Here is a 14,674-nt window from a genome sequence, read left to right as displayed (position 1 = left end):
AAATTCTTATTGATCTGTGCAGGCTGAAATAAATTATTTCTTTAGGTATTGTAGCTATTTGTAAGATTGGGAACGTAAATTTAGGAAAGGGAGGCATATTTACAAATTCATTAGATTACCCCAAAGAACTCTGGTTAGCAAGCAGTGAGACTTGAAAGTCTATGGTTCATGTTTTTTTAAGGAAACCAGGATGTTGGAGAGCAATAATTCTAAAAATCATTTTTGAAGTGTACTACAATATGGGAAACCATGCGATCCGTAGGGGTCCCTGGGCTACATTTACATTGGGGTATCATTAAATTGAGCTCTGCTCCATGCATTGACTAGCTGGTACTAGAGAAGATCTGCATGGCAATGTGCTCCAAGTGACTTGGGTGCCTTTGATTTGACATCCCATGGCCAGTGACTAAAGTGTGGCTTGCATACATTACTTTTATATGCAAAGGATAGCTGTCACCCAGAGAAGGTTGTGAAATTCCACCAGAAAAGGGCTGGGGGCAAGTGGTCGAGAGGGTGGATGGATCCTCAGTTCCGCTAATAGCAGGAGATGATCCATATCATCAACAGAGCATCTGTCTAGGGATCTGCCAAACCAACCCAAACAGCACAGAGGGAATGTACCCTGTATTGAGAAGAAGGTACATAACAGCTTGTACACAAAAAATGAAACATACACATGCCCTTGATCCTATGTTGTTTGATCTGAAGGAAAACCGAAAGCTAGGAATTAGGGCCCCTTTAGGGAAAGACAGCATGTCCTGTTACTACATGGACACAAGCAGGGAGAACATTTGTTTATGTCCATAGCTCTTCTAATTCCAGCTTACATGTTCTTAAGACTTGTGTGAATCTGTGATCTTTATACAGGCTTAACATTTCTGTAGGATCCTTGGTTATCTTCAGTTACGGTGATGATATTCCACTTTATTGAGCTGCTTATTTGAAAGGTAGAGATATTGCATGGAATCACCTACAAGCGTAGTTTATTTATTCAGCACTTTTTGAATGGATTTAGGCTCCCCCTCCCACCTCCTCACTAAGCCACTTCACTGTTCTCTAATTCTGAGGCTTCACTCTTAAAACATTATGGATTTTTCAAAGTGGGGAATCTTTATTTCTAAGCATCTAGAAGAAGCTGGGAATCCACAGTTTACCCCATACCAATACCTTATCAAGAGCATGAACACTCATTGGATTTTAGTTGAAGACAATTATGCCTCCTAGTGGAATGTCTGTAACTCCCCATTTTATCATTTATTGTTAATTTTGTGTTTTGTGTGTATCTAAAATTTTTGATAATTGCAAGTATAAACGTCACAATTTTTAGCCCTCTTTGTTAGAAGTTAGAAAATACCCTATTTTTTGCACCATAACACTCACTTTTTTCCTCCTAGAAAGTAAGGGGAAATGTCTGTGCGTGTTATGGAGGGAATGCCTACGGGTGGCATGCCTACGGATTTTCCTCCTCTAAAAACTACGTGCATGTTATGGTCGGGTGTGTGTTATAGAGCGGAAAATACGGTAATTACACTCAAATTAAAAGGTTTGGTTCATGTGTGCTGCATCATCACCATCTCACTGTGTTAAAGTTCTGTAATTTTTAATTCTGATCACATGGATACATGATTCTTTTCTTTTCTATGATTGCACCTTTGTAATCTTTGAACAAAATAAATTATGTTTGCTGTTTTGAAATAAAGCACATTCCAGAAAGGAATTCCGTTTAACATTGGATAGAATTCTCTGGCAGGTCTATGGAACAGCTAAGTAAAAACTGTGATGAACTATTATGAAATTGAGTCCACAGTAAAAATGTGCTTCGAGTCAGCCAGATGTATGTTGACAATAATAGGATCAACCACGGACAGAAAAAATGTAAAATATCTTGTGACTTTCAAAAAAACCCAAACAAATCCTTAAGTAGGTTTAGTAAAAGAATTATTTGCACAACTTTTCTGAAAATAGCCTATTGCAGTGTTGTACTTTCAAACTGTAAATAGCAAGAGAACCCACACTTTGAAGTGTAAAACAGTATTTATTTCATTTAAAGGAAATGAATTCAAAAGGTTGGGAGCCATGTGGAAACTGGTATAAGCTTACAACATCGCACCTGCTCCATGTGGGGGAGGTAGTTGTCTTTAACCACTCGCTGGAGCATTTAAGCCCAGGTTTTACAAGCGGTTACTCTGGGGCTTATTTGTTTATTATTTCCATTTCTGAATCTCTTCCTTTGAAACATATTGAAGCGATTTAACAATAAAAACAGCAACAATTAAAACATATATGAAACAATCAAAACAACTGCATATATAAAACCATTTCAAATTCATTAAAGATACAGGCAGAATCTAACCACAACATGGTCCTAAGGAGTGCTATATTTCAACTGAGGCACAGGTTCAATGGCCAAAATTCCTATTGCCTTTTGCTTCCATTCCAATCCTGTGAAATGGAACTGACTGTATTCAGTTGCCTCGCCCAGCTATGACAAAGTTGTAAGGAAAAGTCAAGAAACTCAAAAGCAATAGAGTAAGAGATGCGCTTTGAACATTGCAGGACCACCATGAGAGGCACTCTTCCTCGGGTTCATCCCACAGCTCTTGTGTAATGTTGAGAGACCAACAACTATGAGCCAGGTTCCCCAGAGCGCTGGAGAAAGACCGTAGCTAGCAGCCCTGCTTTTGAAGTGGTGGATCTGGAAACACTACATGGTTATCATTGGAGCAACACAGAGAAAAGTTGTTTCCACCATGCAGACATAACATTTTAATATTCCCCGTCATCTGACATAGATGAGTAGCCACTTTGAGTCCTCCTGCTTCTGGACAGTGCTGGCACTGAGACAGACACAGCAGTGCCACACAGCGCACTGCAAGTTCGTAGAACGCTACCTTTCTAAATTCAGTTACCAATTAGTTGCTGGCACAGCGCAGTAAGCGGGAATATTTTTTACGCGCAAGTCATAAGGAAGGCTGTTTGCCTATCAATTTGCTAAATGTAAAATAGAGAAATGGCTTCCCTGTAGATAGTGGAGTTAAAACATCTGCTTTTAACAGGTTCTTCCATTATGCAGGATGGTATTTGGCTCGCATGTTAAAAGTAGCCTGATTTTTTTTTTTTAAGTTACTTATATGAGGCCACTCTTAAAAAAAAAAAATCCTCAAAGTGCTCTTACAGGACAGGAGGGATGCTTCAGATTCTTTTGTTGAAACCATACTTCTTTATATACTTCTCTATCTTTAGCTGGCATGTTGCTATTTTGACACTGTCGCATCTTTGTGTTTGTTCAGGCTGTTCGTTTAAGTCGGCCTTTCAAAGGGAGGTGGTGGAATTTTCCTTTAAAAAAGGAAGGGGGGAAACACTTTCACCTTGCAGAAAGGACGTGTTCAGACCTCTCTTTTTTTCTTTTTTTTAAAGTGAAGCCTCTTCTTGGCTCTGGGCCCAGCAGCCCTATCAGTGCAATCTAGCAGCTTGGCAGCTTTGTGTTGCCATATTCCCCTGGAGACTTAGAGAAAATCTGGTCTTCGCTTTTCCAAGACTGCCAAGGGATGAAATACTTTGATCCTTCAGAGTAACGTTAGAGTAGCTCTCCTCCCAGGTACTAAATATGACAAAGCACACTTAATTTATTCATCCTTCGTATAAACACGGAATATTTTCTGCGAAAATCCAAAGATTTAGTGCAGACCTTTTATTAATGCCAAATAAACCCAAGTCTCTTAATGAGACATCAACATGACGGGGGATTGTAGAATAAGAAGTTCACTGCCAGAGCACTAGAATGGGGAACAGAAACATCTGACTTGACTGATAAATTATAGCGACTACCTCCTTTATTTGTTACGCAGAGCTGAATGGAATAATCTTTACAAAAGTGGTTGATTATGCAAGCCACATTAGTATCCTGATTCTGAATTCTGTAATTTTCACATTTTACTGTTTTGTTTCAGGATTGATCTCCTACACAGAGTACCTCTTTTTGCTGACAATACTCACAAGTAAGTAGCTTGCTAGTTAGCTGTACATTGTAGTATGAAAGAATCACTATTACTAGCTTCCATGTCACTAGTGAATTTTCTTATAACATAAAAATCCAACTTCAAATGTCAGTCAATAAATTACTTGCAAGAGTAGCGATGAGTGAAACAACCTTCCCCCCTCCATTCTTCTGAAATTGGAACAGCTTGGAACAGACTAAACAATTTCCACGCATACTGGGAAATGGCTTGCCTTATTCCAGGGAAATGTGGGGCAGGGTGGGTGTTTCAACAGGATCTGATTTAACTCTAGAAATATGACAGGGCTGTGTACTTCTGTTAAGCACCCATTCACCTACCATTCTCCCAAGCTCCTTCCTCCACCCACCTGCTTATCTTGCAGCTGCTATAGCTCTGGTGGTGGCAGCAGGAGGGGAGAAAAAGGGGGAGATCCTCCCCCACCCTCACCCCACGTGCCTGGCACTGAGATACAAACAGCACCGAGACTGAAACTCTAGGAAATGGTAAGGGAAAAGGAAAGGGTTTGAAGCTCACAGGTCGATGGGAGTGGCAAGGTAGAAAGAGCTTGGGAACCATAGTGCTCACTTTGTACATCAGGCCTGCATTTTGAGCTGCGCCAGCATCCAGCCACCCCGCCCCTCTTCTCTCCCTTTCCCCAGAATGCCTCTAGGCTCACATGGGCCTAGAGGAAAGGGGGGGGGCAATTGGACACCTGTGCCTGGCTTCCTGCCGTCCCCTGGAACACCAAAGGAAAGGAAAAGGGACTGTGTTGCTGCCTGGTAAACTTGGAACTTGGGTGACAATGGGACATGTGTGTCTATTTTCCTGCAATTTTTTAAGGGTGCACATTTTGCTTGGGTTTTGCACCTGTTTGTTTGGGGTAGGGGTGTTTTGCCTGTTTGGGGATGATACTGGTTGAGAGAGCATTTGGGAATTGGGTGGGTATGTCCAAACTGAACAGGTTTTTTTTAACACAATCCACGCAAGTTGTGCAAATTACAGTCCCATGTCTATGCAGAGCCTCCATGATCTGCCACAGGAAATGGTGTTCTGCTAGGTAACTGCAAAGACAGAATTTCCTGTCTTTGGCATGAACTCAAAAGTTGAGTTTCCAAACCATGAGATGAGTTGGTCTGAATTTTCTCATTTCTGTGCCCCCATCAATCCCTTGGTCTCAGGACCTTTTTTTTTTTTTTTTGAGTTGTACTGTCATGCTTTTTCTTTTAATTCGCAAACTTGTGTGCACCCAAGGAGTTCCCATGACATAAAGGTATGCAGAAATCACTGTCTACCTTCTATTTGGCTGGCTGTGTTTCATTTCCAAATTCAAATGTGTGCGACTACCAAAGTTTGCTATTCGAAAGAATATATGTATGATATAATGCATACCTGAGGACCATTGGAATTCTATCACAAATGTTCTAGGAACTCTAGAGCAGGTATCTCGTTTTTAATGACAACGTGTCCTCCTTCCTGCTTTAACTGTTTGTTTCACCTTTAATGTTAACTAATACTATTTGTCTTACCCATTTTGCTCACTATTCATTCAGGTAAGGTAAACAGATGAATTCCAGAACAGTCTGTACGCTTACTGATTTTGATATTCACCCACATCGCTTTACTACCTAGCCTTGTACTACAAAATGAAATACAGCAATTGGAGGATATTGAGTAGGAACTATTGTTGTAGGGATCCGTCTGTCTCAGGACAATGGAGTGCACCTTCGGGGGTAAAGTCAAATTGCTGCGTTAGCAACACCAGGGTGCAACCGTGGGCAGTGTGTATGGAGGTCCTGCACTGCCCAAATGAGAAGCCGTGCCCCCCCCCCCGCCTCACTGGAAAGCAGAGCAATACATTTGGCACCAGCCTGGCTGCGGGAGTTGCTGGAAGGCCCACAGAGGAGGCTTAGGATCAGAGTTTATCTTCTCCTAGATGGGCTTCCCAGGTTGACGAACCCCATCTTGTACAACCACATGAGTGGAAGTGTTACACATTACTGGGAAGAACGATGGAGATAGTTGCACACCAGTCTCCATGGTTTTGCAGCATATCCAGTCCTGTTTGTGAATGTGTGGCCGTTAGTCAGATAATTTGGACTATGAAACAGAAGAGCTGTCTAAAGCTCTTCTGACATGAAATATTGGTAGGTAGACACTCCTTAGGGCTATTATTTTTAGGTTGGCTGAGACTCCGAGTTTGCAGTTTTAATTACTCTTGAGTCATGTTTTGAAGGTTACTGAACAGCTATAAAATCTAAGGATTTTGTTTTTGTTGGCTTTTGTAAAATGAAAGCTGAGATTCTGGGGAATCACTAAGTGGCCAAATCAAAATGAAGGAGAATTATGCAACCACATAAACATGTTTTACAAGGGTCTTTGTAAAGTGTCACTATAAAGCCAATACATATATGAAATATATTCCCTTTTTCCTTAATAGTACTGACCTTCCATATCTTGTATTAAGAAAGGAGCGCAGATCCGCCTCTCTGTCATATCACACTAAGCCTTTATAAATCTCTTTTCCCAAAAACTGCAGTAATTTGTTTGTTTAGGTATTTATTAAAATATTTGTAATCCAGATTTTCATAAAAGTATATTGAAGCAGTATACAACATACAAAGTTGTAATACGATCAGAGAAAGCGTCTATAAAAATAACATTTAAAGCATCAATAAATGCTGGTTAGTTAACAAGAGAAATTCATATTGCAGAGGACTATCTAAACAATTCAGTTTTCAGAAGACGTCTAAAAGAAGGCAGGGATGGTTCCTTGCAAATTTAGTTTTCTACCATCTAAAAAAGAATGTCTTGCTTTCTCCAGTAAAGTGCCTTTTCCTGATAGATTTTGAGTAATATTTTTGTGAATAAACATCGCTTGTTTCAAAATGAGCAGTTATGGAAATGGTTATGACTAAATAGACAATGGGTAGTTTAAAACAGCTTTGAAAATGATGCCAGTTTTCACAGGTTACTTATGCAGCTGAACAATCAGGCTGCAGCAGAGGGAGAGCAGGGCCAGTCCGTTGACTCTGCTGAAAGGGCAGTCCCAATCGGGTTCCTTCTCTCCCTGAACTGCTTCCATTCCTGCTGATCATTATAAGAACTACTGTTTAACTTTCAGAGCTGGTGCTCAGATTATCTTTCTTCCTTTCTCTCTCTTTCCCCCCTTTTTTGTCATGTGGATTGTATTTCTCTGAGCAGGAACTGACTTGCTTTTATTGATCATACATAAACTGGTTTGGGAGCATTCTTGGCTGATGAGCAGGGCACAGATTCTTCAAACAAAGAACACGAGGTTCGGTGTCGTCACCCTCGCTCTTGTGATTTTTCCAGGGTTGACACCGGGAGCAGTTCTTTGACTTGCATGGTACCTCTCTGCCTCTTTCCCACTCCCTTAAGAAGAACTCCCTGACCTTGTGAGAGGCAGTGTGCCTTCTTTCCATCTCTTTCAAGGCCAGGAAGACCCTGGGTTGCAATAATTTAAAATATTATGTTAAAAATAGTTTTTAAAACTTGCAATTACAAAAAACACAAAATCACAAAAAACAGGGTGAGTTCTGAAAATATTTATCCCAGGTGTCAAGAGACGGGGTAAAAAGGTGCATCAGTGAAGATATAATATTTCAAAAAAGAATGTAATCGGCTAGACAGAAATTACAGTGGTGCCCCGCAAGACGAATGCCTCGCAAGACGGAAAACCCGGTAGACGAAAGGGTTTTCCGTTTTGGAGGTGCTTCGCAAAACGAATTTCCTATGTGCTTGCTTCGCAAGACGAAAATGTCTTGCGAGTTCCTGCGGGGTTTTTTTCCTTCCCCCCCCCTTTTCCCCAAGCCACTAAACCGCTTATCAGCTGATGGCTAAGCCGCTTAACAGCTGATCGCTAAGCGCTTATCAGCTGATCGTTAAGCCGCTTATCAGCTGATCGTTAAGCCGCTTATCAGCTGATCTTTAAGCCGCTTATCAGCTGATCGCTAAGCCGCTTATCAGCTGATCCGCTAAGCCCGCTAAGCCGCTAATACTGTAGCGCTAATCCGCTAAACCGCTAATGGGCTTGCTTCACAAGACGAAAAAACCCGCAAGACGAAGAGACTCGCGGAACGGATTCTTTTCGTCTTGCGAGGCACCACTGTATTACCTTAGGCAAATTTAATTGTGTGGGGTGTTTTGCATGGATATCATTGACCAAGGAAGTCCACAAAAGTTGCACCTTCTTAATGTGCATTTATATTTGCCAGATAGAAACACTCCTGTTGCAGCACCAGTTTTCCCATGTAGCGATTTAGGAATAAAGCAGCCATCATTTGCCATTTAGCACCAACGTGTATTGAGTGCTGTTGGAACTTGTGCTATGGGGTCTCAAACGTTGCTGCGTTGAAGAAGTGGAAACCAAGGGGCATCAAAGCAAACTCTTTCCCACCCTTTTTCAAAGGACTGAATGATATTATTTCCTTGGTATTTCAAATTGATTGAATGTCAAACACAAAGGAGCCTCTGTCTGTGGTGGAAAATCCATTGCTCCTATTGTGTTAAGTTATCATATCCATCATTTTGAAAGAAAATGTCAGCAGGTGCTAGTATCTCCATCTTCATCTAACAGGTTTCCCATTTCAATTCGTTCTTGGTGCTTCGTAGCTCTCAAGTATATTTATGAAACCCTAGTTTATTAGAAACTACTAGATTATTCAAAGCAGCTGCCGTGCTCTGCTTTTTATATCCACATCCCACAGAATCACCTCAGCGTTAAGTGAGGCTTTGGGCAGCGGCGTAGCGTGGGTTGTCAGCACCCGGGGCAAGGCAAGTAATTTGCGCCCCCTAACCCGGGGCAAGGCAAGTAATTTGCGCCCCCTTACCCCTAACCTGCCACCACTGCCAGCTTCTTCTTGCTGCTGCCTGGTCTGGTCTGGTGTGGTTCTCTCCCGCGCTCAGCGCTGCGCTGGGCGGCCGCTGCACTGTCCCTCCCCCAGATAGTCCCTCGTTCTCTCTCCGCACCGCACGCCTGGCACCCACCCCCTCCACAGAGGGCGGCGAGCCAGCGGCTCGGATCGGATTCGCACAGCCAGCACTGCAGTGAGAGAGAGTGAGTGAGCCAGGTAGGGTCAGAGAGCTGCGAGTGCGAGCGCGCCCCCCCAGATGTTGCGGCCGGTGCGGCTGGCCCCCCCTGCATCCCCCACGCTACACCACTGGCTTTGGGTCTCACTTTTGAACTTGCTGTTTCTGTTTTCATAGTGGTTAAAAGGCAATCTTGCATGCCCAACACAGTTACAGTGAACAGGATTTTGGGAAGACTCCTTTGGACTCTCCCCAGCACCACCCAGTTGATACTATTCCTTTCCTTTTCGGAGTTAAGTAAGCTGTTCCAGTCAATAGCTAGCTTTTCTTTTTTATATCTTTTGCAGTCATTGGGAAATGGAAAGGTTCCTGCACTGTAGTAGGTCCTTGTTCTGGTTGGATGCCATTAGTATGAGGATCCTGTCTTCTCTCAGGAAGAGGTGTATCCCCAAAAGGCAGACTGCCCTACATCCACTAGAACAAGCAAGAATTTACTAGGAAGGGCAAAATTTGAGGCCCTGCTTCATTTCCCAGTAGAGGAGGATTAACACGTTCCCTACTCTGAAGGAAATGCTTAGCCACTGGACCTCATAGCTGAATAATTTTGTGGAAAGGTTAGTCTGGCCCTGCATTTACATCTACTGTAAGGTTACCAGATTTTTTTTCACTGAATCCGGGGACACTTTTCAACTTCAGTGGATTTTGTATGGGGACTGATTTGTAAATCCGGGGACTGTCCCCAGGAACGGGGATGTCTGGTAACCTTAATCTACTGTATATTGCAAAAAGACCCGTTTTAGTATTTTGAGGAAGCCGGAGGTACTTTCTGTAGATAGCATCCAAAGGTAACTTCCACCAATAGTCATTGTGAGTGTCTGAAACTCACATGTTAGAGTTATTGTCTGTGTAATTAAAAGCAAGTGCATTGAGCTTTTCTTTGAACCTCAGTTATTTTATAAATACATACCATTGGGGTTGCATCATATCAGATAAGAGTGTCATCTTATGAGCCGTATGAGCAGCTTTAGCTCCTATGTATTACGCAGGGCTACCTTCTTATCAGCCTGTTGCAACAGATGGTATGCATCACTTTGGAATAAATCATTCTGCTTTTATTCTCCAGTGACATTATAGGCTACATTCACATTATTACTGACTCAAAGAATACTTAGTAAAATGTTTAGAACGAAGCATTCCACTAGGAAGAAATCAACTGTCTCTCAAATAGATTCCTCCTTCAAGGTTAGCACACTGTGACAGTGCTGTTTGAAGTATATATTGATCATTCATGAACGATAGCTACCTGCTCAAAATTCTGGGGATTTGAAAGTTATCTCATCAAACTTCTTAAAAGAGACAGGATCCCTCACAAACATTCCAAACACTTTATCAGGCACTTGAATAGTATGCAAGAAAGCTATAACACCTATTTAGGATCAATTTAGGTATACAGGGCTGTGGTTTTTTAGGGCTTTCAAGGTTAGCCAAACACTTTGAATTGAGCTCAGAAATGTACTGGGAGCCAATATAGATCCTTTTAGATCTTTCCAAGTCTTGTTTCTCTAGTTGCTGCTGCTGTGACATTGGCTCAGTTTAGAGATCCCATTTCTGATTTTTCAAACCATGGATTGAAGATCCACTTTTTAATTAGCAACATGCTGGTTTGCCTAATTAGGACATCACCCACCATGCACCTCCCCTATAAACTGTTTTTAAGCCAGACTTCTTGGAGTGCAACAAGACCACTACCAGAAACTCCATCAGTTAACTTTGGTTTTAGTATTTATGTACTTCAGCCTAAATTGTTTTTTTATATATATATTGAATTTTTTCTGCGTTTGCTAAATTGTTGATTTTTGTTATTTTGAATCTGTTGACATGCTCTGTATTCTTTATATTTGTATTTCCAGTGTTCTCTGTTTTGATGCTTTGAATGTTTGTTGTGAGCCGCTTTGGGCACATCTCATTGTGGAAAAGCAGCATATAAGTAAAACCAACCAACCAAGGAGTCAATGCACTTCCACAATAGCAGAGATTGAATTGGTCAACTTTTCCTTTTTAAGTACACAGTGCCGCTCCACTAGCTTCAGAACACCTTCGCACATGCTTATATAGTTAACTATGGATCCTCTGCCTTCATATGAAACTGGAAGCATCTGCCCATTTATGAGGAACTGGAGTAGCAGGGAAGCATTATCTTACATGTAAAATATTTCTGAATAAATCTGTATGCTATGATTCATTGCAGAACCACAGACTGGATTTCATATTGCTTTTAAAATGCTGGATGCAGACGGGAATGAACATTTAGAGAAAAAGGAATTTTTTAAGGTATGAATGACAATATTTTCAAAAAAAAACTTTTTTAATTTATGGAATTACCATATAACTTACAAATGAAAAGTGCAGTTGATCAAGACTATTCCTTCCTCATCTGCTTTGTACACAAGAGATCATGTCTTCACTTGAACAACTGAGGAAATTAAAACCTTTTGCAACCCTTTTTCATTGAAGTTCTGAGTTAAACCGAGAACATTTTTTTAAAACCAGATTTCCAATTTAACATTTGGATACAGGTGGCAATGAACTTATAGCGAACCTGTTGTTCCTTAACTAACATGGTTGATCAAGAACAGTGCTTTGGTGTCAATAGCTAGGGTTAAGAGTTTATTTAATTTTAAAATTACGATTATTTATATATGTGGAATAGACAGATCTATATCTACCCATACAAGCAAAACTGCAGAAAATCCATCTCTAGAGAGAGGCTTCCATTGTAGAAATGGAAAGAGAAGGTATATTTAGCCTTTTTATTATGAATACTATGAAATGCACACTTGAGGTCAAAGTCAAATGTGCAAGCCTTTTTAATTTGAATAGAAGATAATGTGTTTTGCTGTTGAGAGCATCTGGAGAGGGGATGGAGCTACCTCAGTTTCAGTGCCAAAAAGAAATGCAACCACTGTGATGGAATTAACCCTTAGGGGACCTGGCAGCAGAAGAAAATGGTGCCCTCCCTCCCTCCCTCCCAGGTTCAAATGAAGGTAGGGCAGATTATGGATGACTTGGAAGGAAAATCCTTGTATAGCCATGACTCCTTGCCTCACCTTACTAGCGCCTTTGCCATAGTTGTAAATGGCAGCTGCTAGTGCGTTGGCACATTTCTGTCACATGTCCCCCATTCCCTTGTTTCGTCATCTTTCAACAGTATTAAAGGTTGGGATAAATAGAGGAAATAATGCCCTATCCCCCCCCCCCCCAGCTTGCCTTGCCTGAACAAACAGACCACAGATGGGTGGTCTTGCTGCATGCACTGCTTGGAAAAGGGTCGCTGTGTTCAGTGTTGGATTTCAGTGCGCATCAACTAATGACTGGACAGGGCCAGGTGCAAACTATTTAGGGGAAATAGTGCCATTTCAATCCTAACCTGCCAAAACGATCACCTGGTGTTGGCATGAGGAATCGGAGATGAAGGCTAAGGATGATAAAGCAGCAGGCTTTGGGAGCATCACATTATTCGAAGGGAAAGTTATGCGCTGCTTGTCTCCCAGTGATAAACATACTTTTAAAAGCACCTCTCCTAAGCAACTCTAAATCCTCTGCTTTCTATCTCTATCTGTGCTGTAACCGTAAATAATAAGTCCCTTTTTTTTATTTTTGCTGTCCATTTGAGGACTGGTGCTAACATCTCTGGAAGGTAGGTGAGCTTTGCAGTGTGCTGTGCTAAATCTCTTGCTAGAAACCCAGCCTCTGAAGAGATTTGTGAGTACATGTAATTACAAATGTTTCCCAAAGAGAGGTTACTGCCAGGAGTCTGCTGAATGACTTGCTAGAGATTTATAGTAAGCTGCAAATGGATTTCTTTATTTGCTGGAGACCTTATTTTTGGATCTGAACTTGTTAAAAAATGGTGTGACACGAAATTGTCAGGTCATACTTGGATCATTAAAAAAATGCATAAGCAAAACAAAACTAGTGCTTTGTGAACATGTAAGTATTTCACATGCAGTCTTAATGCACCTTACGAAACTGTCTTATATAGAGTCAAACAATTGGTTCGCCTAGCACAGTTCTTACTCCGAATGGCAGCTGCAGTCAAAGGTCTCCCGGCCCTTCCCTGCTTTGCTGCCTGAGAACCCTTAGCTAGAAGTGCCAGTGCGGTGTAGTGGTTAAGAGTGGTAGACTCGTAATCTGGGGAACCGGGTTCGCGTCTCTGCTCCTCCACATGCAGCTGCTGGGTGACCTTGGGCCAGTCACACTTCTTTGAAGTCTCTCAGCCCCACTCACCTCACAGAGGAGGGGGAGGAAGAGAAAGGAGAATGTTAGCCGCTTTGAGATTCCTTCGGGTAGTGATAAAGCAGGATATCAAATCCAAACTCTTCTTCTTCTAGACTTGGGACATTCTGCATGAGCAAAGCATATGAGCTGCCATTGAGCCTTGTAGATTATGTCAGTATTATTATAGCACCTTTCAAGTGCGAAGGGTGAGATGGAGAGAACAAAGTTTCGCAAACTCATGGCTGAAGCAAGGTTTGGACCAGAGACTAATAGCCCAAGTTGTATGCCCATTTAAAAACTTGACTTCCGTGTTAGAAGGAATTACTTCTTTAAAATGGCCTCCAAAGGCTTACATGTTCTTACTCTGCTTTGGTCCCATTTTTATGTATTTCTGTTCATATTTCATGATTTCTGAAAACTTAGCAGTCAGAAGTCAGTCCTTCCCCTCCCAACCTCTCCCTGCATTTCCCTTGAAAAGCCTTTTCCTGATAGTTGGAGGCCCTCCTGAACAGCATGGCCAATTCTGTGGGCATTTGAAATGGGAGTAGGACATATGAAATACCCAAAATTGGACAGAAGGGAGGAGAAAGATTGGTTGCTGTGGAGGATTCCATTCATGCAACCTGCTTGTGGTTATTCAGCCAGAAAGCTTGTATCAGAAATGATGAGTGCGTTTATCCCCACTAAGGCATACCCATTTCTCCAAAACAAACTAAAGAAAATGCCCACAACCCTGAACAGGTTGGGGAAAAGTAGGCAAACTATCCCCATTCCCATCCCCACTAACTCTCCTGGCCTATCACCCACTATTTCAACACGCAGCACAAAACCGCCAGATTAAAACCTAGCAAGCCATAGGCCTACACTGTCTAAAAGACTTCTACAAAAACAACAAACCCATACCAATACAAGAAATACAAGACAAACTATGGGACACCCAAATACCTTGGCTAACACACCATCAACTACATGCCTTCTTAAACAATCCAGCAGTAAAATCAGCAGCCACTAGGCCCTTGACCACCTTCAAAAACCTTCTGACAGCAGAGGGACATGGCAAAGGGATGGTATCCACAATATGCAAAATACTGTTCCAAAATCCCACAACCCCCCTTGACGCAATTAAAGAACAATGGGAGCTCAACATAGGCTATGAAATTAACCCTACCCAATGGATTAGAATGTGGTCTAAACCTCCCTTTAAGTCCATATCAGCCAAAAAGAAAGGAACTTACTCTGAAACTCACCTACAGGTGGTACTTAACGCCATGGAAACTGGTGCTGATACACCCAGGAACCTCACTAAGATGTTGGAGAGGCTGCACTTCCACAGGCACATACCTCCACAT

The 14,674-nt window shown here is 41.8% G+C and overlaps 1 protein-coding gene across 1 annotated transcript in view; it reads left to right on the top strand.

Annotated features, from left to right (window-relative positions):
* The window catches only part of MICU2 (mitochondrial calcium uptake 2), a 67,053-nt gene that overhangs the window by 37,954 nt on the left and 14,425 nt on the right, over positions 1 to 14,674 (top strand). The window contains exons 5-6 of the mRNA XM_081004175.1: positions 3,951 to 3,998; positions 11,296 to 11,378. Of these exons, the coding sequence (XP_080860301.1) occupies positions 3,951 to 3,998; positions 11,296 to 11,378 (131 nt within the window). The remainder of the gene's footprint in view (positions 1 to 3,950; positions 3,999 to 11,295; positions 11,379 to 14,674) is intronic.

The sequence above is a fragment of the Podarcis pityusensis genome (genome assembly GCF_964106645.2).
Source record: "Podarcis pityusensis genome assembly, chromosome: 4".
Classification (NCBI taxonomy): domain Eukaryota; kingdom Metazoa; phylum Chordata; class Lepidosauria; order Squamata; family Lacertidae; genus Podarcis; species Podarcis pityusensis.
This window is presented reverse-complemented; position numbering and strand designations above follow the sequence as displayed.